Source organism: Choristoneura fumiferana, chromosome 19 (assembly GCF_025370935.1).
Source record: "Choristoneura fumiferana chromosome 19, NRCan_CFum_1, whole genome shotgun sequence".
NCBI lineage: Eukaryota > Metazoa > Arthropoda > Insecta > Lepidoptera > Tortricidae > Choristoneura > Choristoneura fumiferana.
In genome coordinates, this window is record NC_133490.1 from 9,930,148 (window position 1) to 9,957,906 (window position 27,759).

The following is a 27,759-nucleotide window of genomic DNA, read 5'->3' on the forward strand; positions in this document are numbered from 1 at the left end:
ATTTTTCGATTTGTTTGCAAAAATTCAACTTTAAAGTGCAAATTTTCATTAAAATCGAGCGTCCCCCCCCCCCCCTCTAAAATCTAAACCGGTGGGTGGAAAAAATTGAAAAAATTCAGGATGGTAGTAAGTATATCAAACTTATAAGGAAAACTGTAACGGTTAAGTTTTCTGGAGAATTATTAGTAGTTTAAGAGTAAATAGCAGCCTAAGGTATAAAATATACCTAAACTTGGAATATTCCATACAAAATACGAAATCCTTAGAAAAATATTACTTAATTTTTTCGTAATGGCTACGGAACCCTATTTCGGACGTGTGATTGTCACTTTATTTTTGTACAGCAAGTGCAAAAAAGTTTCTTGCTTTGTTTTTAAGGCATGTTTATTATTCATTACTTTGGTCCCGCATTCTGAATGAAGATTAGGATGTTTTGCTTTTTGTGTATAACTTTTTTATTGTGTTTGTTTGGATTATGGTTCAAATTGAATGTCTTTATGTACTTATTTCTATATTGCAAGCTTATATTGCTAACATTTTAGGGCCGTAAATTTATTAAAACATTGTTATATTTACTTAGTAATTTATTGATTACCCTGATCGCCAGAGCCCTAAGGTAGCGTTTCCATTCGAGGAATGTGTTTTTCATGAAGCAATAGAAACGCATCATTTAGGCACCGCTCAGCTGTTTCGACTAGAGCTGTGCTGTGCGAGGATAGGTACCTAAATGAAGCGATTCTATTGGTTAATGAATAACACATTCCTCTCAACACACCCTCGCACATCTCTGCTGGAAACCATAACTTGTGACGTAATTTTTGGATGGCTCCTAATAATTGGTATCCATTGCAGATTGCCTGTTCAAAATATGTCCCATGAACCGCTACTCCGCCCAGAAGCAGTTCTGGAACACGGCCAAACAATCAGCCAACAACAATACAGACACGGGGCTCCTTAAAAGATTACATGTAAGTTGTGCTGGCCTTTTTTTTACAATGACTATTATTTTATCTAAACTAGACGCTGACGATTTTCATTTGCATATTTTTTATTCATACTAGATGATATACCCGGCTTCGCTCGGTAAAAATGTAGACTAATAATATATGTTTGAAAAATTTTTTTGCCAGTAAAGACTGTCTACTTATCGAAAATATTCCCAGCCTTAATTATTATCACAAAACTTTAAACGGCTAACCTACGTAATCGGTATTTCACCAGTCGATATTTCTCTAAATCTTATTTGCCCAAATAACTACGTAGTCGTCCCAAAGTTCTGTCACAAATGAAAATAATGATAAAAAACAAAAGTACAATCAGTTTTTAATAAATTATATACAATTTAAAGTACATTTAATAAAAAAATTAAATTACTTAAAATTAGTCAAAAATGACTTCCTTTGTTTTTAATACAGGCCCTTAATCGGCTCAGCCAGTCGTCTATCGCAGCACGCACCATTTTCATGTCTATTTCACCGACTGCTTTTCTTAAAGATGACTTCAGGCTCTCTAAATTTTCATGGGGTTTTAGCACAGACCTTCCCCTCTAAAGACCTGCCAAATTTTATAGTCCAGAGGATTAAGGTCCGGATGGAGGAAGGCCAATCTTCGTGTCTTATAAAGTAAATTTTTTGACGGTCAAACCAGGCTTGAGTGGTCTTAGCTTGTCTTACACCAGTACTGGCGCAGAATCCTGCTGGAGCACAAAATTATGTCCTGAAAATAAGCGTGTTGGGCAGATCTTTGACATGCTTATCCAAAACAGTCTCTTGGTAAACTTTCGCACTGATTTTGACCCTTTTTCGCAAAAATGAACCTCAGTTGGCCCGTAATAAAATCAAAGAATACTCTTCAGAGCTCCTAGCGTACACTCTATCATTCTGTTTATTATACTTCTCTTCAATATCGAAAATCTTTTCGTCTGTGAAGAGGATATCACGGTGTCGATTAACAACTTCCGGGATCTTTTAAGCCTTATTGTTTTAGACGGGCATTAAGTAAGTGCCCACTCTATTTTTTGTATGCTCGTAGACTAAGATCTTCGTTTAAAACCTTTTTGACGGTTTTTCTACTGACACCATCTGCAAAGCCATCAACTTCTGTTTTCGGAAGGATTTCTTGCTATGCCGCGCCTTAATCGCTTTGATCACTGCTGTGTTCGTACGGAGGGAGGCTGGCCAATTCTTTTTTTGTCCTCAACACTGGAGACTTCATTGTACCTATCAATAGTACGGTACACAAACCTAAGGCGTTATTTAAATTTTTGAGCAACTTGAAAATGGTACTTGGCGAGTGCCCACAGCGGTGCAATGCTAAACCAGCTATTCGGTTTTTTTCAAATGTCCACTCCATCGTGAGAAATTGCAGCAAATGACTGTTTATTGTTTTAAAATAATTGTCAAACATTCAAAAATGGAATTCATCAAATTTTCTTAAAATCATGTTCTAAATTTAAAAATAATGTGCCAGTGACGAATTTTGGGACCGACTACATATGATGTCTCTGTGTCATAATCAAAGAAATTAGACTAAAGGGCCCCTATACGGTACGATTCGTCTGTACGATCGATCTGATGAAAATCGACGAATCGTACCGTGTGTGGGGCCTTTAAGAGGTCACAACGGAGAACGAAATATGAACCTGTGACACCTGTGACACGTGATGACGTGACACGAACGCCACTTTGATGTGATGACTTTGACATGTTTACTTCGCACGCCATTTATACCTAGTAATTTATTCAAGTTTATATTGAAAATACTCGATAATCCGAATTTTCCGCCTACAAGTTGTCGACTCGGATTGACTAATTTTTACGCTCTTCAATTTGATGTGCATTTTCGTTCAGTCTACCGTACCCCTTGACGAAATTATTAATATAGATGCGTATTTTCATATATATACCTACTACATAGCTATAGCTATTGCATGATGCAATACTGTTTTGTTTTAGCTATATTTGAAAGAAAATGTAAAAAAGACGTAGGAAATAAACGTGAATTCGTGTATAAAATATTTTTCATTACACTTATTCGTAAACAGTGTCGTAACATGCAGGCTACCTTGGTTGCAACCCCCCCATGTAAAACCCTAGACCTTTTGTTCTTGTCTTGAAACCCATGGTCGGTAAATGAGTCATTGCCCGTACTAAATACTGCTGCTGCTGCACGACCTGCAGGAGGACCTGCGCACGTGCGCAATGTGATGAAAAACATTATATGTCGCACGGGCGGTACTAGAATTATGAACATCGACTCGTTAAAGCCCTCAGTCTTCGACTTCGGGCTTCTAATAGACTCACGTTCGTAATTCCTTATTTACCGCCTTTAAGACACAATGTACTAATAAAATGAGCTGCCCTCTCCATGCTTCACATAGGTGTAAGTACAATATACTTTTTTGTTACGACATAGAGCTTTGAAGTGATGCGCTTGGTGTGTGTGCACATTTGTAACATTCTAGCATTATGTGGCGTATTGTGCATCGTCGTGTAAAACCACCGAGTTTCATGAATGATAGGTAGTTTGGACGCGTAAGGACTGGCGCATACATACAACTTTTGCAACGACTTACTGTTTTGTCGATGCAAAAATTGTATGTCCTGGTACGCTAGCCCTAAACGATCGTGCGTGATACCTGTCGGTGCTATGCCATGGAGGATTGAAGGTACGATATGCCAAAATGATAGAGATGTGGACCCAACCACAAACCATTGGACCGTGGACCCGGATAACTCATTCGATTCAGACGTGAATGATTGATTTCTAGTGATGAAAGGATGAAAATCGATTAAATTACTAGTTATATTCAATTGTAAGACTAAAATTGATTGATAAAATTCTAAAAGTCCGTATCTGAACTTTATACCCCTTGTCGTAAGATTGATTTATGTTCGAGTCGGCAGTTGAAGGAGGTTGATTAGCTATCGGATTTCTGAAGCTTTTAATGTGATTGAGGTTGTGGGTTAGGGCGCGCATTTCATTAAAAATAAAATGGGCGGTAGCGTAATCGGCATGAGCGCTGAAATCCTTTGTACCCCACTGCCCGAGTGAGGGTTATTTATATTGACTAGCGTGAACAATTGGATAGTTTCCAGGGCTATATACGTCCCACTGCTGGGCACAGGCCTCCTCTGAGAATGAGAGGGCTTGGCCCATAGTTCCCACGTGGGGATATTTCGGATAGCGAACTTCACACAGTCCATTGAATTGCTGGGTAAAAAAATATTATTCTATTTAATCCGCTAATTAAATTATCAGAAAATGTGGGACACGTATTTTTTTTTGTCAATCCATACTAATATTATAAATGCGAAAGAGTGTGTGTTTGTATGTTTGTCTGTCTTTCACGTCGAAACGGAGCGATGGATCGACGTGATTTTTGGCATAGAGATAGTTTATGAGCCAGAGAGTGAAATAGGCTACTTTTAATCCCGCAAAAATGCACAGTTTTCGAGGAAATAGCGCGCGATAGCCAATTCCACGCGGGCAAAGCCGCGGGCAATCAAACAATAAATGTCAGAGATTGTGTTTCTGAAACAACTGGTACCTATACATTTACTGATCCCGCATCCCGATGACGATCTCATTTCTAGAATAACCTGTGTTTATATTGAAAATACAAACTGAGACATGGATGCACAGAAAAACCAGAAAAAGAGACCAGCGCTGGAAATCGAATCTATGTCCGGGTCTTTTTTTCTGGTTTTTCTGTGCATCCATGTCTCAGTTTGTATTTTCGATATGGTTTTACGGGATGACCGTACTCGTAAAAGTAACAAATTTGGAGTTGAAATAAAAAATACCAAAAAGACTCCAAATAACTAATCATAATGTATTTATATCGATTGAGATCATTTTTAGACAGAATTAAATCTTAATGAAGAAAAACTAGGACACCTAGTCTGCGTTAATCTAACCGGATGATATTTATCAAAGTCTATTTCCAACTTAAAAGTCTGAAATGAAATAAATTAACCCAATTCTTTCACCTTTCTTTCATTTGTGTCGTTCATATTTCAATCGCTTGGACACTTTCGTCGCTAACAGATCAAAGAAATACCAGAAACGATAAAAGTCATTGTTTTGAAATATTTCCGTGTCTATGGTGTGAGTGAAGTGATTTTTGTTAAGCAAACCCGTGGAGCGAGAGAAGCGTGGGGGATGTCTTGGGGTGCAACATCTAGCAGTTATGTCTACAACCTTTTACCATATTTGTCATTTAGGTTTTGCATTCCGAGATTCCGGAATCTTGCAATTCCGAAATCTCGGAAGATTTTGGAAGATATATATACTTTAGCGGAGCTGAAACTCGGCGGAGCCGCTTGAGTACACTTTAAGAATAGTTACTAGGAGTTCATTAAAGGTACAGCTGAGTTCATAAACTTGTGAGCAAAAATCTGAACACGACTCGACGCAACAATAGAGTCGTGTTCATGTATTTTGATAAATTTTTTGCACACAAGTTTATAAACTGGACTGTAATCGTGATCTACATCTTGTAGAAAATATGCTTAATATTATATAGTTAACCGTAAGTAAATCATTAAATACTTAATTATGCCTGGTAGCCTCAAATGGTATTAAAATTATCAAATGAAACCATTACTAGACGTTCTATTTAAACTGAAATTGATTTAACAGCTCCGGAATGTTAACAACAATTCAGACAATTTACAGGAAGATTTCAAATTTAAAATGGTGTCGTAATTTTCTCGCCAATCTACATAATCCGGTCTAATCCCAGACAAGGGTTCAGGTTAGAGTTGTAACGGAACTTCGCCTCCGCAACTGCGGAACTTCCGCAAGGAATCGTACCTCCGCCTCCGCATCTGCCTCCGTGTAATTATTTTGCAGAGTTGTACCCATATGCCACGCGCGAAGGTTACAAAGCCGCGAAGCTGTTGTTTGTGAAATATAACTCATTTGTCTCTATAATTTTGTTTATTAATGATTAGGTACTTACTAGTTCTTGTTAAAGATATACTATGTATGTACCTACGGATGCAGTAAATAATGTTTTATCTACACCCATATAGTAAATCCTCAATTATGCGTTCAAAAATCATAGGTAATGACCAGCATTACGACATTGGACTCGTGTGACCCTATTATGAAACTCGGCTACGCCTCGTTTTATAAACCCACACTCGTGTTTTAAGGACCCTATTTTGTCGGATAAGTTCTTATTTGTCTCGCTTTCTCAACTAACTTATTGAAGTTTACTGGAGCTCATTGAGAAAGCAAGGTAAAACGAACTTATCCTACCTATTTGAAATAAGTATTTTTGACTTTCTTTTACTTGTAAATGTAGTTGAATTGGTTACCGACCTCCATTAGACAATTTCCCACCGTGGGATCGTTCTGGGAAGGCTTGAGGAAGATGTGACTCACACCTTCTTAAATTTTTGCAAACGCTCCTTTGTTTATTGTATTCTTATGTATCGTATTATGCTTATGTACGTATACATCTGTGTATTGTATTTTAATTTTTATGAAGGTTTATTAATGAGTTTATGCATTAAGTGTATTATTTAAAGCATTGCATTGTAGATTCCACTATTTTTGACTTTTAAACTCACTCTTTGGGGTTTGGGGACCGTAACTGAATGCTCCTCTCATCCACTCAAAGGTTGACTTTCCCCTCCGCCTCCGCCTCCGCTAAAGACGCCTCCGTTTTACGTATCCTCCGTTACAACCCTAGCTCAGGTTAATGAATATCTCAACATACGTATTATTTAGACGGATGGTCCATTATAAAGAAAGCGTATTAATAAATCTCTTTTAGCCTGCAGAGAGCATTTTAAATCACAAGTGTTGGTCAGAATTAAACCGTAGCTCTCAGAGATAAAGTGTTATCGAGTTAAATTAATGATTTAATTCATTCGTACGGACATTTATGTGACTAGAGATTTATAATGTAGGAAATTGTTTGTTTATTAATATAAATTACGTGCGAAAGGAATGCTTTTGTAAATGTTTGCTTAATTTTTTTGCTTTGCGTTGTTTTTGAGGTCTTGTATTACTGAAAAGAAAATGAGAGCCATATGAGTTTTGTACCTATGTGTGTAAATTCTATACTGTACAGAAACCAACAAACGATAAACGTTGAGATAGGTACATGTACAAAGGCGAACTTATCCCTTGAAACTGAACGGTAAAATTTGCATACGTTTTTAAATGAAACAAAGAAACTAATTAAGTAAAATTGTGTTATCTTCTATAGTAAAAACATAATAAATACCGCTAATGTGTTTTCTCTTTTTTTGTCATGGTGTGTTGGCTGAATAAACATATTTCTATTCTATTCTATTCTTATAAATGTTATTAAGTACATGTATTTTTAGTTCATTTGGGTTCGAAATACCGTGAAACTTGTGTTACAATTTACCGTTAAATAAAACTGAAATTAAACGGAGTAAAGTAATCAGTTAGGGACCGAAAATAACAACAAAATACATAATCATACATAAAGAAATAAAAATAAGCCTATCATAAAAAGTCAATGTTAAAAGTTAAAGTTTTATCGCTAAAATGAAAATAAAAAGCCGGCTGAGTGCGCCTTGTAATCGCCCACTGAGGGTTCCGTACAATGCAGGTATCTATGGATATTCAATGTGCTAGTTAGGGTGTCTGATGCCCGAGCTACGCCACTGTTTAGGTAACATACACAGACTCACAAACTTTCGCATTTATAATATTAGTAGGTAGGATTGAAAAGCGGTATGTTCGAGGTATGTATATGTATTACAGTTTTATTACTTACCGCAATTTTATTGAAAGGTAACTAGGGCAGACGACAGACGAGCCCCGCGGGAAATTATGGGGGGTTACTGTTACCGGTCATAGTACCTACTAAACCTTCTATTAAATAAAAAGTTCCGATGACCTCGCTAGTTATAAAAAGGATTGCAATAAATTATACAAAGGGATGCAATAAATTATATAAAAAGGTTTTTTTTTCGTGTAATCCGGCTAGACTGGCAGTTTTACAATGTAATCAAAGTTTATTTGTTTTTTTAATTAGAATTCATTTAGATAATTACATTATTATAAAGTCAAACCTTAATTGCAACGGGTACTCGCGTCTCTCGATATAATTTTAAGAAGTTGAATCATAATAACCAATTTATCAATTAACCATTGGTAAATCCTTTACGTAACCTAATCAGTGCATTATCACTTTTTTGATTACAGCTATGTTTGGAATCTCCCATCAAAAATCCTCAGAAATAGTTTTACTATATGATAGCTAGTGGTGGACTGTATGGAAAGTAATGGGAAGATTGATGGAAACACGGGTTAAATGATAGGTTATTTAATAGGATTAAAGGACAATATTATGTATTGAACCGACAGATCGGGCAAACAAATCACAACTGACAATGAACGTAAAAAACATATTAAAAAAGCAAGTGTCAAAAAGTATAGTTATAAAAAAGGTCATACCGCAGCCAGTCGCCAACACTATAGTTAGAAGAAAAACCGACCAACAACGAGTCGAAATTGCGTTCTGAAGGTTTCGCACAAATGGGCCCGCCAAAGTTCGCATGCTTTTCGCTAGTCATACTGTACCTAGTTTTTGTCCGAATTATTGTTTGTCATAATTTTTGTCCCACCAAAACCGTGTATTTATTACAGAAATTTTCAAATGGTCTTCCTATAGAAAACTGTAGGTTTGGTTAGGTTTGTTTTATAACAATGCTAAACAATAAAATTTTGATTTCAGAGAAAAAACCGGCCAAGAGCGTGTCGGACACGCCCGAAATAGGGTTCCGTAGCCATTACCAAAAAATTAAGTAATATTTTTCTAAGGATTTCGTATTTTATACGGAATCTTCCAAGTTTAGGTTAGGTATATTTTATACCTTAGGCTGCTATTTACTCATAAACTACTAATAATTCTCAAGCAAACTTAGTCGTTATAGTTTTCCTTGAAAGTTTGATATACTTACTACCATCCTGAATTTATTTAAATTTAATAGGTTTTAAAAGACCTGACCTATCCAACAATACCCCACACTATTGTACCATTTTGTCAGCATAGTTAACATATATATCCGTGCAAAATTACAACTTTCTAGCATTGATAGTCCATGAGAAAAGTCGCGGACGGACAGACGGACAGACAGACAGACAGACATGGCGAAATTATAAAAAAAGAGTTATGACAAACGATCATTCTGACAAACATTACATTCTGTCTTTAAACAATTATGCAAGCCGATATTGGCCCCGAACAAATGGACGATCCGACATGTGTTCTTCTCCTTTTGAGGCACAGCACTAAAAATGGCAAATCCCCTCACATCTCGGATCCTCCAGCGGCTGGTAATGTATGCGGCCATGTTTATAAATGAACGCTCGGGCCTCTGTGGGATGCCTCGGTTGTGTTGTGATACGCTTTTGGGAGATATTTGCGTAAATGTGCTATGGATGGGCAGGTCTGTGATTTGGGTTGTTATGTTGATCATGTTAGGCTTTTTAGCGTAGAGGTTTGTAATCATCGTTGTTTTGTTACTTGTATTCATGCGTGAATGTATTATCTGACTGTTGTTAGATTAGGAATGGAAAGTAGGTGCTGACATACCTAGCAGTATTTATCGATGATAATTTATTTAGTCACATCTCCACCGAACATCTATAAGGGCAGCAGCAGCAGCAGAAATGGCAGGAACTGCCAAAGCAGGAAAATACAGTGGTCTCGGTGCCGAATATGATTTTGTACCTTTCGGCGTGGAGACCCTTGGTCAGTGGGGCCCTGGCGCTCTGAGTCTCTTCAAAGATTTATCAAAGAGACTCAGAGATACCACAGGAGACCGAAGAGCTGGCAGTCTCCTCGCTCAACGCATCAGTTTTACGATCCAGCGGGGAAATGCTGCCAGCATCGTTGGTACCATACCGCAGGGCCCATTTTTAGATTTATGTGTATTACCACTGTATTTTACCTTCCATAATGTTTGTTTTTTAAAATCACTTTCTCGGTACCTTACCGATTTCTCTTCTCATTCATTCATAGGTTGATTGGCACAGATCCCTTATAGGAATAAGTCTGCCTTTGCACATGTATCTCAAAGTTTGTGAATTTTATTTTGTTTCTATTCTTTTGTACCACAAAGATTTTAAATACATATCCTGCAGTCTTCAAATCTAGGGTGAGCATTTATGGCGCAAGAGTGCTCAATCTTAGTCTACATCTTCGCTTACCATTAGGCGTGATTGTGGTCAAACGCTGGCCTATCCATACTAATATTATAAATGCGAAAGTGTGTGTGTTTGTATGTTTGTCCGTCTTTCACGTCGAAACGGAGCGACGGATCGACGTGATTTTTGGCATAGAGATAGTTTATGGGCCAGACAGTGACATAGGTTACTTTTTATCCCGGAAAAATGCACAGTTCCCGAGGGAACGGCGCGCGATAACCGAATTCCACGCGGGCAAAGCCGTGGGCAAAAGCTAGTTTATATATAAATAAATCATTTGCATGTCATAAACAATATGTCGAGTTCGGTAAAGAGTCTACCACACTACTCTGAAGTTGATTATCCTTTGCATACCTATCATAAAACAATAATGTTGATAAGAGAGATGCCAACTTAAAAGCTCGGCTTTAGCGACATGTTTATGTGATAGGAAGTTGCTTAAGAATGAATAGACCAATTATTTGGCTGACAGTAGCTGGTGTGCATTGAGTAAACAGCAGGTTCGGCAGCGCTAGTGCTGGTGGCGCACCCACTGCTGGGCACAGGCCTCCTCTTAGAATGAGAGGGCTTGGGCCGTAGTTCCCACGCGGGCCCATTGCGGATTGGGTACTTCACACACACCATTGAATTATTTCGCCGGTTTGTGCAGGTTTCCTCACGATGTTTTCCTTCACCGTAAAGCTCGTGGTAAATTTCAAATGTAATTTCGCAAAAATTCGGAGGTGCGAGCCGGGGTTTGATTGAACCCACGATCCTCTGCTTGAGAGGCCATAGATCAAATCAAACCACCAGGCCACCACGGCTGCGCTGGCGCACTGCTGCGGCGCAAACTACCAACTGCCCACCCTGGACACGACTCAAAGCACGCCAATGACTAGCTGTCACTTTCTGTTCGCAGCACGCAGCGGAGATAGAAAAAAAGCAGAATGAGTTGGAGAACAAGAAGTTGCTGGGCAGCGTCGTGCAATACGGTAGCGTCGTGCAGCTACTGCACGTCAAGTCCAACAAATACTTGACCGTGAGTAGCCCGCTCTCATTAACGGGTCATGTGTTAAGTAAGACATACCGGGACTGGCCTGTAATACGAGCAAAACATTAAAACTTAGTTCGTCCTCGTCAAACTATCCGTCCGCCCGGATTGCTACCACCATCTTGCTCGCTAATCCTGTGCTTTGCACTGTTGTGTTTCGGCGGGGAGAGTAAGACAGCCGGTGAAATAACTGGCACTTGAGGTATTCCATCTTAGGCCTCTAGGTTGGCAACGCATCTGCAATACCCTGGTGTTGCAGTTGTCTATGGGCGGTGGTGATCTCTTACCATCAGGAGACCCACTTGCTCGTTTGCCATCCAGTCGAATAAAAAAAAAATAAAAAAAACTATACAACATTAGTTCAGCGACTTGCCCTTGACTTGCTTTGCAGGTGGTAGGACCTTGTGCAAGTCGCCCGGATTGCTACCACCATTTGCTCGCTAATCCTGCGTGAAGCAGCAGTGCTTGCACTGTTGTGTTCGGCGTGGAGAGTAAGACAGCCGGTGAAATTACTGGCACGTGAGGTATCCCATCTTAGGCTCTAGGTTGGCAACGCGTCTGCAATACCCTGGTGTTGTAGATGTTTATGGGCGTGGTGATCTCTACCATCAGGAGACCCATTTGCTCGTTTGCCATCCAGTGAAATAATAAAAAAAAAAGACTTTTAAAAATAATGGAGTCTTTGTATTTTTCCTTTTTTCATACAAATTAAATATTGCCATCAATGTATCCTAGAACACAACTGACGTCGCCTCTCATGCTACTAACATCAAACATTTTGCTTTACATTGCTTCTTCGAATAAAGGCCATATTGCCTAACGTGTCTGGCGCTCGCCATCGCAATCAAATGACAGAATTCCAAAGCAGATTTCGCATACAAAAACTGTCATTTGATTGCGATCGCGACCGTCAGACACGTTAGCCAATACCGCCTCTGATCTCTATGAAGTTGGTCGATGTCCTGTGGAAACCGGGCTTTAGCTTGTGCCTGTTGGCTGTATGCTTACTCTGTATAAAATATCAAAATATCTGCTTGGACATCACATACAGCTATGTTCTCCAAAAGTGTGCTAGGGATGACTCCTAAAATTTTCAATAAGCTACCAAAAACTGTAACAGAGAAGGAAGTATTACCTAATTTGAACATGAACTAGTAATAATATGAAGATTAATATAAGTATTACCTAGTTTCAAAAAAGCATTGAAAGTTTTTTTAACCGACAAGGCATATTATTCAGTTAACGAATATCTACTAGATAATATAGACTAGATATTGTTTTCAAAATGTTCCACTGATCTTATCTTATCTTATCTACAAAATGATTTATATAACATTAATGTAATATTGATTGTAATTTAATTATTTCCTATTTTTTTTTATTATTGTATAATTATTTAATTTAAGTTAAAAATTTGTATGCTGAAAGGCAAGACATGAAGGACAGGACATCAAATTATTGTACATCTATATATTCAATTTAATAATTGTATATAGGAACTCATGTTTGACAAATAAATTATCTTTATCTTTATCTTTATCTTTCTCTGTATTACAGGTCAACAAAAGACTACCGGCTTTGTTAGAGAAAAACGCCATGCGTGTGCACTTGGACGCGAACGGCAACGAGGGCTCGTGGTTCTACGTTATGCCGTTTTATAAATTGAGGTCAACTGGTGAGTGTTTTCGCAGTCCAGTCTTTAGGCTAGGTTCGCGTCGTCAACGTTTGCTTGCAACACCAAAAGGTATAAGTCGATTCACAAGAGATTGCACGAATTAATTGAACGAAAGTAATGTCACTGTGGCCGTGCCCTTGTTAGTACAGAATATACATAATATTTCCAAGATATAAAAGAAAAAGAGAAAAAGGACATACGCGTAATAATCTTTATATTATTAGGACTTAGGGTCTACGCAAGCTGACGCGGTTTGCACGGAGCGGGTGGACACCTATTGAAAATAGTTACGAATAGTTCGCAGATAATACTACATAGGCTGCTTGTCTACGATGCGTTCAATTTTTGAAAAATATAATCTGCCAAGAATGTTTTATTTTAAAATGAACTCCCTATTGTAAATAATAACGTCGTTATTTCCATGAGCTATTTTATCTTGTTTCCGTTCATTTTAACCTAATGAGTCCTGACATTTTTTAACAAACTTCGTGGTTAACTTGCTTTGATAATTTGGATATTATTTCAAAATTCTTAGAATTCTTTAATCGATGAACAATTTGTACTTTATAAAGTACGTTCGGCCGTTGTTGTTAATAGGTCCTTTATAAAGTACGCGAGGACTCAGGAGGTCAAACTGAGAATTATGCACTTGAGGACATAATAGAATACAATGGCTTCGTTCGAAAGGGGTCTGTTAACGAGATCGGGACAACTCAAAAAAAATCGTACTAGGTATAGCGGCAGTTTTATGCAACGGTATCGTAATAGGGTCACAAGTGTTTTAAGGCCTAATTACGTACAGTTGCATACATTATTTATCTATATCCATATATTAAAATCCTCTATCATGTGTTCGCGAACCATTGAGAATGACCTGCATTAACTCTAACTAGGTAGGTATGTTTGCCCCACGAGCTGCGCCCGCGACGACCTGCTGCTGCACGTGGTCGCGGCGCCCCCCCCCCCCCTGTGCTGTAATGATGTATGAAATCTCATTACGATACAGCCGTGTTCATAATAGAATCCGATGTCGTAATGCTGGTCATTACCTATGGTTTTTGAACGCATAATTGAGGATTTAGTATATGGGTGTAGATAAAGGGTTTATGCGTGTTTTACAGGTGACAACGTGGTGGTAGGAGACAAGGTGATAATGAACCCGGTGAGCGCGGGGCAACAGGTGTTGCACGTGTCGCACAACCACGAGCTACCGGACAACGCTGGCTCGATGGAGGTGTGTACATCGTCGGTAACATAATGACGTCTCTTATTGTCAAGGTGAAAAGTGTTATTCATAATTACCGCACACTTTTAGGTGGGTTAGGATCAAGAGATTGAGAGAGACAAGAATAAATTAATTACGATTTTCATAGTAATAAGTGTGACATAGAGGGGCGAGGGGTCTTAGAATGGTCAAAATTAGTGTGACTTGTGTTAATGGATGGCTCCAAAGAGAGCAGGGGAGTCATTTGATCCTTGATTGATGGATTTGGTATCGGTTAGTTCGTTGATCGGTGAGCGGTTAGTTACAATGGAATGTTGAAAGTTTCTTGATGAGGGCTAAAAACATAGAGTCGCCAGTGTCGCTGCTTAAGTGACTAAATAAGAAACAAACAAGCTGACATATGTGGTGCATAGGAGAAATTCGTCTCTGTACTCCTGTCCAGTGTTAGTGTAATGGTATGGCACGCAGCACGGAATGCTGAGGACCTGGGTTCGACCCAGCGCTGGTCTCTTTTCTGGTTTTTTGTGCATCTTTGTTGCAGTTTGTATTTTCGATATATTAAGAGTCCGCAGCAAGCTTGATTCTCCATACAAATCGTAGTTACGTCCTTATTTTAAAATAACAAGTAGCATCATCATGATTTTTTGTAAATACAATGAGATAAGGCATATCTAGGCCTGAAATTAGTTTATGACTCTTGAAATGGTATTACAAAGAAAATAGAACGAGTACAAGTTTTGCATTTTAAGAGCCAAAAACCCTGTGCAGTTCGGTTAAATACTACGGCCAAAATATAGTTCAGATTGAAGTCAAAACCTATTTCCGGCATCGACTAAACTATGTAGTTTCATAAGAAAAAGCATTTTTCCGAAATGATTTTGTGGTTTTCAAATGAGAACGAAACTACGAAAATCAGTAAAAAAACTATACATTTTTTATGCGAATCTGCAGCGAATCACTCTAGCGCGGGGAACGGTACGGGGAGGGCGGTACGCGCCGCCCTTTGTCCTTGGTTTACGCTGGCCCTGCGTGTGCGTGCGTCGCTCGTTAGTAGTGACTCGTCAGCTGTGCGCGAGAGTTACGTAATATTATTTTGGTGAATTCTCTTCGTATCATAAACGCGATCTAACTACTTACGACTTGGACTGATAACGGATTTGATATTTCTTGGTGATACTGGTGGTGTGTGTGCACATACTGTTCGACGACCTTGGCTTTCTTATATGGACTTTGCATTTTTATGTTACAAAAATGGATAAACAGGGTAAGTACCTACCTAGATGCATTTTAGTCAATATTACCAAGTACTTATAAAAAATGGGTCCATATATCGGCTCGCATACTGACAAACGATGATTTGGACAAAAAATAATTATGGTTTTACTAGAAAAGAGAAAAGAGTACCTATGCGAACTATGGCGCTCCCATAAAAAATAATTATTAATGTTCTTGTTTCCAGAAGTGAAAAGATCATCGAAGACAAGATTATGGTTATCGGCTCGTAGGAAAAAAAAAGGACCGGCTCGTCATAAAAAAGAAAACATTAATCCTAATAGGTAAGTTATAACTAGGACAGTAGCGTAAGATTTTTCTTCCTTGTCCTCTATTACAAGCTTTTATTTAGTTTCACCTGTCCCGATATTTGTCTGTAATCAAATCTTGCATTCGACCAACTTCTAGCAGTCGGATTGACTTGAAATTTTGCATAATTATGTAAATTGCGTGACAATACAATAATCTGGTAGCTGACATCCTGGTAGTCCGGCCAGAATCGTCTCCGAAGGACGGAACTCTTCAACTGTTACAATGTTATCGACTTGTTTTTGGTATAGGTACAAAATAAATGTAGTTTGGGTAACAATGCTAGTAAAGTCGACAAAAAGTACAGTCAGCAAAAAAGCTTGTATTAAAAATGAATTTTCGTACTCGTACCTTTATTTATTATTTTTGTACGACGTAGGTACACCACACAAACTTGTTATTTCACTTATACAGGTCATAGCACTGTAATAGCACATTGTGTATTAGGGCGGTAAGTAAGGTATTACGAACGAAGTATTACCTCTGGTAGTCTCTGTTATTACTTTGACTAATGGCGACTGACGTCATTTCACCATGTATGTATTTTTCACATGTGCAGTACGCTTGGCACCGGAGAGCATGCCAGTGAGCAGTCTGATAGTGATAACAATACCGATCCTCCACCTCAACCTCTAAATTTAAGCAGGTTAGTGTTTTTATTATTATTTTTACTAGTTTACAATCTTTTATTTAACTTGCAATGTATGTACCTATGTACTCGTATGTATGTATGTGAGGCTCAAATCCTGCGAGTTGAATTTGACTCAGTTTCAGTGGTCGAATTGACTTGAAATTTGGTATACTTATGTGAATTGCGTGACAATACAATAATCTGGTAGCTGACATCCTGGTAGTCCGGCCAGGATCGTCTCCGCAGGACGGAATTCTTCAACGGTTAATGGCATCGACTTGAAATTTCGTATGATGTAGTTTAATAGGTAACAATGCTAGTAAAGTCGACAAAAAGTACAGTCAGCAAAAAAAAAAGCTTGAACAGATTTTTTTTTTACCAAAAACTTATTTCACAGCTACTTACGTTTTTCACTTGTAGTTTTATTTTCGCTCTTGACTGCAACTGCACTGAGACTAGTACCTACTCGTACCTATATTGACACGGCTATTAAAGATGATTTCAGTTTATTATCTTGATCGATGTACACCGCACTTCTGTTATTTCACTTATACAGGTCATAGCACTATAATATCCCATTGTTCATTAAGGGCGATAAGTAAGGTATTACGAACGAAGTATTACCTCTGGTAGTCTCTGTTATTACTTTGACTAATGGCGACTGACGTCATTTCACTATGTATGTATTTTTTACATGTGCAGTACGCTTGGCACCGGAGAGCATGCCAGTGAGCAGTCTGATAGTGATAACAATACCGATCCTCCGCCTCAATTTCAAAATTTTAGCAGGTTGGTGTTTTTATTATTATTTTTACAAGCTTTTACCTTGCAATAGTTGCAATGTATGTACCTATGAATGTATGTGCAGGTAAAATCTTGCGAGTTGAATTTGACCCACTTCTTCCACATTTGGTACGGAAAAGTAGTTTGGATGAAAATGCAAGTACAGTCAGCAAAAAGCTTGTATTAAAAATGTAGTCGCGCGCACAATATGGCACCGAAAATCGAAACGTATTTTTTGCATAGCGTCACCGGCGTTAGAAGTTTTCTGTAGTAGTGTACGCCTCATAATGCAGTATCAAATATTTTTATTTCACCGTATACTCTGATTTAACCTTGCATGGTATAAATATAACGTAACTTTTTTTTTCCTTTCAGAAATTTGAGTCCGAGTACTCCGTCCTCGACACCATCATTACAAATTGAACTTGATCATGATAGCAATGAGGAAGTCGTACGTAAAATGACAGGTCGACGAATTTTCAATGTTCAATATTTATTTGAACAAATGAAGGCTGTGGATCATAGTCCATTTAATTGCAGCTTTAAAGATATGGATTTTGTGAAGGAGTCGAGAATCGGATTCCAGTCAACTTTTCTTTTCAAATGCAAAATGTGTGGCAAAAAAGAAGCATTTAATAATGAAAAACTAGAGTCTAAAATTAATAAAAATGTTGTTCAAGCAGTCGTATGTTCGGGTAGTGGCTTTTCCCAATTAGATGAGCTTTGCGCTCATTTAGATATGCCATGTATAGCGGAGAAAACATTTGGGAAAGAGAATTTGTTGCTTGGGGATGTTTTAAAAGATATCTCTTTGAAGAGCATGTTTGAGGCAGGACTCGAAGAAAAACAAATGGCAATTGAAAAAGGAAACGTAGACGCTGATGGCGTTCCCTACATCACAGTAGTAGCGGACGCATCGTGGGGAAAAAGATCATATCGTACCAGCAATTATAATTCATTATCCGGGGTAGCGTGCATTATTGGGTATGAAACTAAAAAGGTTCTCTTTTTAGGAATACGGAATTCTTATTGCTCTGTATGCGCTGTTGCAAGTAATAAAAAGATTGAGGTCAAGAAACATAAATGTTTTAAAAACTGGTCTGGTAGCTCCACAGCAATGGAAGCCGACGGTGTAGTAGAAGGTTTTAAATGCAGCATAAATATGCATGGCTTGAAATACACCAAACTTATTGGTGATGGCGATAGCAGTGTCATGAGTGCTTTAAACGAAGCATTGCCATATGGCCACTCCACTGCTATACACAAAATAGAATGCAGTAATCATTTATTACGAAATTATTGCACTAAATTGAGAAATTTGACAAAAAAAACTGAAAATAAACAAGGACCTGTCCCTATTATCATGAGGAAATGCCTAAATGATAACATATTGCGACTACGAAAGGCAATTAAAGGAGCAATAGACTTTTCTTCGAAAATGGAAGGGAAAACTTTTACTGAGAAAGTAAATGAATTAAAAAAAGACCTACGAAACGGGCCTTGCCACGTTTTTGGTGAGCATGCCAACTGCAAAACATATTTTTGTAATGGCCCGAAACCAGGCGAAGAAAACTTCATAGGCCAAATGAAAGATTGTGGCTTGTGGTATGACATATACACCGCTATAAGTCCTATTTTAAACAATGCCGAAAGTCTCCTTATGGGGCAAACAAACAATATTGTTGAGCAGTTTAATGCACTAATCGCAAAATTTATAGGAGGCAAACGAATAAATTACTCCCTTCGTGGATCTTATGAGTCCCGTTGCTACGCAGCTGCTACAAAAAGAAACACCGGGAGTCTTGTAGCAACCATGAGTAAAGTATTAACAAAAAATGAAGAACTGGGGACTTACACGCAGAAGTATGAGAAGAGGCAGGCAGAAAAGGCGAAAAGAAAATCAAGCCAAGACAAAAAATCAAAACGAAGAAAACGTATCGCAGGACCCGATGAACATTACGGTGATATCGAAAAAGAACCAGATATGGAAGTTGAGCACTACGAAAAAAGAAAACAAGCACTCTTAGCAGACTTTTCAAAAAGTAAAATAGAACTTGAAAATATCCAAAAAGATACCGTTGGGCAGGCAACGAACCCTGAATGGATCAAACAACGAAAAATACGCCTTACTGCGTCAGTGTTTGGTCAAATATGTAAGAGAAGAGCTGCCACGTCGTGTAAAAATATTATAAAAACACTCTTATATAGCAATTTTAAAGGTAGCGATGCTACTAGATACGGCAATGAGAATGAGCCCATCGCTTTAAAAGAGACTGAAGCTGCACTAGGAGTGCAAGTATCACCTTGTGGGTTATACATCCTCGAGGAACACCAGTATTTAGGCGCGAGTCCCGACGGAGTCATAGACGAAGAAACAATTGTGGAGATCAAATGCCCAGCTTCGGCGGCAAATATGACGCCAACAGAAGCTATTTTAAAGAAAAAAATTACTTTCTGTGTGTTGGACGAAAGTGATCCTCAGAAAATAAAACTGAAGCAAAATCACAACTACTTTTATCAAGTACAAGGTCAGTTAAATATTACAAAAAAAAGATACTGTATCTTCGTGGTGTGGACTCCAAAAGGCATATTATTCGAAAAAATCGAAAAGGATACAGGATTCTGGGAGAGCATATTAAATAAATTGAGAAAATTTTACATGGAATGCATACTACCTGAAATTATAGATCCGCGTCTACCTAGAAAGTTACCGATACGAGAGAGTTCTTAAAAATAAGCGAATTTTCATACTTGTATGTATTAAAAAATAAAACACAATATTGTATGACTTTTTTTATTTTATTCAATACACCCAATCTTCAATGTGTCCAATCAAGTTGATGTTGTAGTCTATAGATATTATACTTTTCACTTCTCATGCTCGTAAAGTTCGTTTTTATGCTGAGATTAAGCGACATAAAATGACTTTTTATGCTCTAGTGCATAAAATAAAATCTTTGTCTAAGACCAAGCTAATCAGGTGTCAACCAGCCACAAACAGAAAGTTTTTAACTTTTTTATTTATTTATATAAAACTAAAAATTAACCAAATCAATCAAAATAAATCAATAAAATAAAAAATAGAATTATGTATATAGTAATTCATGAAAAATAAAAGAAACATAGTAAGTGAACCATTGTTTCCACTGTTGCTATTTCCTCGAATTAATCGAAGTAAAAAGCAGTGTAAAACTCGAGCATTAACCCATTTTTCCCTCGACGTGTCTATCCACCCTCGCCGTACCGGAACGAACGTCTTAAAATCGTAAACGTCGTAAAATGGCTCGTTTTATGCTCTTGTTGTACAATCGACTATTTCACTTCTCATGCTCGTAAAGTGCGTGTTCATGCTGCATCTAGGCAACATACAATAACTTTTTATGCTCTAGTGCATAAAGTAGAATCTTCGTCTAAGGTCAAGGCAATCAAGGTGTGAAACCACAAACAAAAGAGTTTCTACATATTTTTTTATTTTTTTACACCTAAAAATCAATCAAATCGATGAAAATAAATCAATAAAACTAATATAGTAAAGCATGAAAAATAAAAGGTACAAAATAAGTGAACATTTATTTTTACTATTGCTATTTCATTTCTTCGCAAGCGAAGTGAAAAGCAGAGTGTAAAACTCTAGCATTGAGCCCATTTTCCCCTCGACGTTTCTATCCACCCTCGCCGTGGCTCGGGTGGCTATATGAACGTCTCGGGTAAAATTGCTCGTTTTATGCTTTTGTTGTACAATATACTATTTCATCACACTTGCTCGTAAACAGTGTCGTAAGCTGCAGGCTAACTTGGTTGCAGTCCTTAATAAAACCTAAGGGCCTTTTTTTGGCGTTATGAGTTGTTGCGCGTACTAATACTGCTGCGCGCGCAGGTTCTGCACGACTAGCAGGAGGACCTCGTGCACGCATGTCAGGCACATGCTGCGGGAGGCGGAGGGCGGCTGGTAGCTGGCGCTGCCAAGAACTGCACCAGCGGTATCGGCAATTTTTTGTAACAATAATATTTTTCTTTTACACATATACAATTTTACTCGCAAATGTGATGAAAACATTGTAAGTCGCACGGGCGGTACTATAATTATGAACATCGACCTAGTCCTCAGTCTTTGACTTTGAGCTTCTAATACTCTCGTTCGTAATTTCTTATTAACCGCCCTTAAGACATAATGTACTATTACGCCACACCTGGCCATAATGTGAGTTTTACCGCCCGCTATGCGTATGGTAAAACCCACTTTCTGGCAAGGTGAAGACGTAAAATTGTGTACTCACCATGGGCAGTAAAAAAGTTTTACAGCGTAATGTGTAGTGTAATGTACATTTACGTTTTTGGAACGCCAAATAATATCCTAGCCGGTAGCTGCCCTCCCGCGCTGTATATATTATAATCTTGGTCTGGAGATGTTCTACTGTTATATTCTACTTAGATACTGCAATAATTTCACCATTGTATGAAGATATTTTACTGCAATATTGTTACTGTGACATGTCTCTAGCTCCGCCTTCCCGCTAGCGCGCTCTTGCTTTCTTTCTAGCGCCCTGTCTTACTCTAGGTGAAACAACAACATTTTAAAGCGTTAGCGCGTGATCTCAACGCGGAGTTGAGCGCTACTTGCTGCGGACTCTTAATACCCCCTTGCTTCGGTCGTCTCGCACGTGCGACAACATTTGTATGAATGTAGTTTTTGGACACTGAGAAAAAGAGAAATAATTATGAACTGATTACTTTGCTTATCCGCGACCTTATGATAGCTACGTTTATGCAACAAATGTGTGTTCATGCAGTTCCCCCACGCTGTAAGATTGCACACAAATCACAAATCCATCTATCACTACCACCACACTACACTGACGCATTTCGAACTCAACCAGAGCTCATCCTCAGAGCAACACAACCGTTCACCATGCTACCAGATATGTCAGCGCTTCAGCGCATTAGAAGGTTGCTGTAAATTTTTACTGTAAATTTCAACTGTCACAAAAAACTGTCAATATTCCAGGTGAACGTTGTAAACTCGTCGACCTCCTGGAAAGTGACCCTCTTCCTGGAACACAAGGAGAACCAGGAGGAGATCCTGAAGGGCGGCGACGTGGTGCGGCTGTTCCACGCGGAGCAGGAGAAGTTCCTCACCATGGACGAGTACCAGAAGGGGCAACACGTGTTCCTGAGGACGACCGGCCGGTCGGCCGCAACCGCCGCCACCAGCAGCAAAGCGCTGTGGGAGATCGAGGTCAGCGAACTTACTGTGTAATGTACAGCCAGCAGCAGAAGTAGATGAGCACTTGTGGAGCACACTCTTATTACCTTGGCAGTAGAGTCGTGTGTAGAGTGTAGAGCTCATCCACTTCTGCTGTTGACTGTACCAAGTGGCTCTATCCTCTAAATAAAGATAAATAGAACATGTTGATCAGGGCATGTCTAAGCTATGTACAAAGTCTCATGCCACACGCTACAATAGAAAAATATCGTATCGATAGTCGCATAATTGCCGCAAAAAAAAATGCCGCGAAAATTTACTGAGAGACGTGTGAAAAGTCTTTTATCTATCTATCTATTGCACATTTGGGTGGTACGAGGTTACTTTGTCTGTCGCCAGGTGGTGCAGCACGACCCGTGCCGCGGCGGCGCGGGCCACTGGAACTCCATCTTCCGGTTCAAGCATCTCGCCACCGGACATTATCTTGCGGCTGAAGCGTGCGTGCGCCCACCGTTAGTATTTTTTTTAACTAGCTTATAATGTGTCCCACTGCAAGGCAAAAGCCTCCCCTTTCATATTCCACTCGTCTCTATTCTTAGCCAGCTCTTGCCCATGTGACTGGAATCGGTCCAGATCGTCCCGCCATCGCCTTCTAGGTCTGCCTCTTCTCCGGTGCCCGTCGCATGGAACCCAATCGGTGATAACTTTGGCCCAGCGATCCGGATTCATGCGGCAGACGTGACCCGCCCAGTCCCATTTTAATTTCGCGATCTTCATTCCCATATCGACAACTGGAGTTATGGAGCGCAGATCCGTGTTTCTGATTCTAACAGATCTCCGAACACCTACAATACTGCGCTCTATAGCTCGCTGGCAAATCTTGAGTCTGGAATTCTGAGCCTCAGTCAAAGACCAGGTCTGAGCGCCGTAGGTTAGGATGGGCAGGATACACATATCGACGAGCTTGCATTTCAGGATTAAAGGAAGTTACCGTTACCGTTACCGTTAGTATACCTTTTAATATTTATCTTTGCTTTGTATGAAACAGAGTCGCTTTTTGCAGCGTGTCTACATACATAGGTACATACTTATGTATGCTTAGAGATCTTTTAAACAACGCGACGGGTTTTGGATATCATCATATAGAGTGATTTAAGAGCAAGGTTTATATATGTAAATGTAATATACAGGATGTTTGGAATAACGATGTAGGAATTTCAAGGGATGATACACTGTCTAGTATTTGTAATAGATCAAACCCTAAACTGTTTAGTTTAGTATTTAGTTTTTGAGATATTGAACCTTGAAATCAGTGGTTTGAGAACCTGACTACGAAGCTTGAGGTCCCGGGTTCGATCCCTGGTATTTTCTGATGAAAATACGAATGTTTTATTCGAGCCTTGAGTATCTAATATGTATTTAAGTATATATCTATCTATTTAAGTATGTTTAACCGTTGCCTAGTACCTATAACACAAGCTTTGCTAACTTTGGGACTAGGTCAATTCGTGTCAAGTGTGCCGTGACATTATTTATTTATTTATATATTGTATCGTGCTATTTCAGTGACGCCCCGTTGGACTCCGGCGAGCCAGCGTACCAGCTGGTTTCAGTGGCGCACTCCTCGGAAATTGCCACCCTGTTCGAACTAGACCCTACCACCATGACGCACTGCGACACGCCTGTGCCGCAGAGCAGCTATGTCAGGTAAAACTATGTTGTCATCTACACAACCCAACACATGGTGTAAAGAGAATACCAGAAGGTACCATGTCTCTATCCAACTGGACAAATATGAACACAACGTGGTATTTCTTATGTACAGTCAAAGTGTAAAAATTATGAACTGACTTCTGACTGACTAAAGCTTCTTAAATATGTGCCACGGACGATTGTGACTAATAATAAATAAAATAAAATAAATCCGTGGTAACATATTTTTGAGTGGTTCGAACATATATACGTTTTTACATATATTGGCTATACATATGTAGCCTCATAGTAAACGCACATCGAGAAGACTGATTTACGATGTAATACTTCGAAATATACATTAATTTTATTTGTTCTAGAAGTTATTTTATTATTTGATATATTGAATCAAATATTAAAGTAAACTAACCTAAACTAACACAGTATATACATCATACCTAAACTGACAAAATGGCAACTAAATTTAAACATTAGTTCAAATATTAATAAAAAGTAGGAATAAAACTAATTTAAAAATACAATACTATCGTAGTGACCCGCGGCAAGGATCACAGGAAAAAATAATTTTATTATTATTTTTTATTAATCTAGCTTTTACAATATAGTACATTACTGAAAGTAAAGTATATATAAATTCAGAATTAAAAATAGTTATTATTATAAAAGTATATATGTACGAGTACAGCCAATGTTTAGCGGAGAAAAAATAACCACCCGCTGAAATTAGTTTTTACATCTTTCTGTTGAAAAAATGATGATGATTAACAATGACTACGACACTACGACAATACCCCTTCTGGCTTGTAAATTTCTCTTTTGATTACAGATTACAACACTTGTGCACCCACACTTGGTTCACTCTACATCCATCCCATTGACAAGGACGAGGAAAAACCTGTTATGTCCAAGGTAAGTTGACACGCCATTTAACCAATTATTTCATCAGTCAACTAGGAAATGTAGAACTATATTGCGCGTTATATGTTGAACTGTAAATTGGTATAAATTTAAGAACCTTGCAGCAATGTTTATTAGTCCATTTTGGGTTCCAATTGCTGGCCACTTCACTTTTAATTTTGCCCCATTCTCGCTTATGTGGTCTATATTCTTGCCATCCCGTGATAAGTATATTCAAATACATTTTTAACGCAGTAGATTCGTAATTCGAAGTATAGGATCGCCTATGCTGATCGAAAATATTTCCAAACGTCCCTGTCCGTGATATAATCATTAAATTTAGTCCGTTTAAATAATATTCCTTGAAATAATATTTCGGAATAGTTGAAGACACATACATCCTGTATTGCGTCGTCCAGCTGGACGGAGGCCGACGACGAGCCTCTTCTCAGAAAAAACGTTTTACCAATTCCCATACCTGCAGTTTTTTTTTATTCGACTGGATGGCAAACGAGCATGTGGGGCTCCTTGAGGCCTAAGATGGGATACCTCAAGTGCCAGTAATTTCACCGGCTCGTCACAAGTACACTCGCTCAGCTTACGCGCTGTTTACGCAGTTCTTCTTAACCACTCTTCCTCGCTTCGCACATCATCGTACCAACGGAGACCTCGTTTTATGTAAAAACCGCTGAAAATCTGTAGAAATGGGAACCTGCAGTAATGAGAATCTGTACCATTGGTAATCTGTAACACTGGGAATAAGCCTGAAAGAGTATTCTTGTGCTTCTTTCAATTCGTAGTTGTGAAAGAAAGAAAGAAAGAAAGAAAAGTTCATTTTGGCTCCAAAAGTACTAAAACTGACTAGTAGCAACTCATGTAGTTGTGCACAGTTTTCTTAACGTATTTATGTATGTATGTATGTATTAACTCTGTATTGTACAAATAAGTCAACAAACAACAATTGACAAACAATGAAATATATGTACAAAGGCGAACTTATCCCTTTAAGGGACGTTTTCCTTCACCCTTAAGCTCGAGGTAAATTTCGTACGCTCTTGCTTTCCAAAACACCAGGTGGGTTGTTCAGTGGTGAAAGAAGACAAAGAGGCGTTTGCGCTGATATCAGTCTCGCCGAGCGAGGTGCGGGACTTGGATTTCGCCAACGACGCCTGCAAGGTGCTCTCCGCGCTTTCCGGCAAACTGCACAACGGGAATATAGAGCACAACGAGAGAAAGTGAGTGCGAACGAGCTTTTATTTTATTTGCCACAAGAGTTTACCCGCGGCTTCGCACGCGTAAACTATTCGATCTGGTAGTTACATTCATTCATTCATTCATTGAGGTTGAGTTAGAACAACTGTCCAAAATTTCAAGAATCTTAAGCCAGCGGTTGAAATTACAAGATTTTAACCCTATCCCATGGGAATATCTGGATAAAAAGTAGCCTATTTGTTATTCCAGATGTCCAGCTATCTACATACCAAATTTCATCCAAATCCGTCCAGTCATTTTAGCGCGAAGGAGTAGATGTTCAGCTACCTACATACCAAATAACATGACTCTAAGCCTAGCGGTTGTTATTTCGAGATTTTATCCTTATCCCGTGGGAAAATCGGGATAAAAAGTAGCATATTTGTTTATTCCACATGTCCAGCTATATACATACCAAATTTCATCCAAATCCGTCCAGCCGTTTTAGCGTGAAGGAGTAACAAACACACACACACACACACACACACACAAACTTTCACATTTATAATATTAGTAGGATTCACAGGTTGATTTTGAAGACTTGATCGGGACAAATCAATAAATATGTATACATGGTGAAAAAAATCTGTACGATAATCTAACTCGCTTAATGACTGCATTTCCCTGCAGAGATGTGCGAAGATGTGTTGCAAGGAATGTGTTATTCATGTACCAACAGAAACGCTTCATTTACCTCGCGTCGCTCCGCTCAGCTGTTTCCACCAGAGCGGTGCTGTGCGAGGATAGGTAAATGAAGCGATTCTATTGGTTTATGAAAAACACATTCCTCGCATTATCTATTAAAAAAATGTTAAGACCCAGGAGCTTAAAGTAAAAAAAAAAAAAGAAGTTTTTCGGGTATTCAGTATATTTATTGATATTAATTAACACCTTTTATAATCTGTGGCGCACTATGTGATGTGACGTACTGTACTATGTGTTCCAGGGCCCTCACGTCCCTCTTGCAAGACATAGTGTACTTCATAGCGGGCTTCGAGAACGAGCCGAACAAGTCGGAAGCCCTGGAGCTTGTCGTGGAGAACCCGAACAGGGATCGGCAGAAACTACTCCGAGAACAGTACATACTGCGACAGCTGTTTCGCATCCTGCAGGTATTGATCCCTTAGCAAACCAGAGGCGACTACAAAAAAAGGTGGGTTATGAATTTGGTGGATTTTTTTTAATGTAAAATCTAAGTTACAGCTTAAGAGCCTTTACACCTGCTGAGCTGGCAACGTTGCATTTTTGTTAGTTTTTCTTGATTATTCCTTAAAAATTGAATGAAAATTAAAAATGTTTTCTGATAGAACACTTCTTAATATATAAGTTAATGTGTCTACTACGTGTTAATAAGTCTATAACGAATAATTATTGGAGTAGACACATTAACTTGTCAAAGTCAAAGTCAAAATATCTTTATTCAATTTAGGCTATCTTTATTCAAGCACTTATGAATGTCAAAAAAAATCTACCACCGGTTCGGAAAAACCTCTGCTGAAAAGAATCCAGCAAGAAACTCAACGAGGTATATTTTTTTTAAACAGATTTACAATATTATTAAATGATA

At 38.6% G+C, this 27,759-nt stretch overlaps 1 protein-coding gene across 1 annotated transcript in view; it reads left to right on the forward strand.

Annotated features, from left to right (window-relative positions):
* Itpr (Inositol 1,4,5,-trisphosphate receptor) overlaps positions 1-27,759 on the forward strand; it is a 185,009-nt gene that overhangs the window by 39,121 nt on the left and 118,129 nt on the right. The window contains exons 4-10 of the mRNA XM_074102562.1: positions 853-968; positions 11,102-11,221; positions 12,791-12,908; positions 14,030-14,142; positions 22,134-22,364; positions 22,731-22,843; positions 23,898-24,038. Of these exons, the coding sequence (XP_073958663.1) occupies positions 853-968; positions 11,102-11,221; positions 12,791-12,908; positions 14,030-14,142; positions 22,134-22,364; positions 22,731-22,843; positions 23,898-24,038 (952 nt within the window). The remainder of the gene's footprint in view (positions 1-852; positions 969-11,101; positions 11,222-12,790; positions 12,909-14,029; positions 14,143-22,133; positions 22,365-22,730; positions 22,844-23,897; positions 24,039-27,759) is intronic.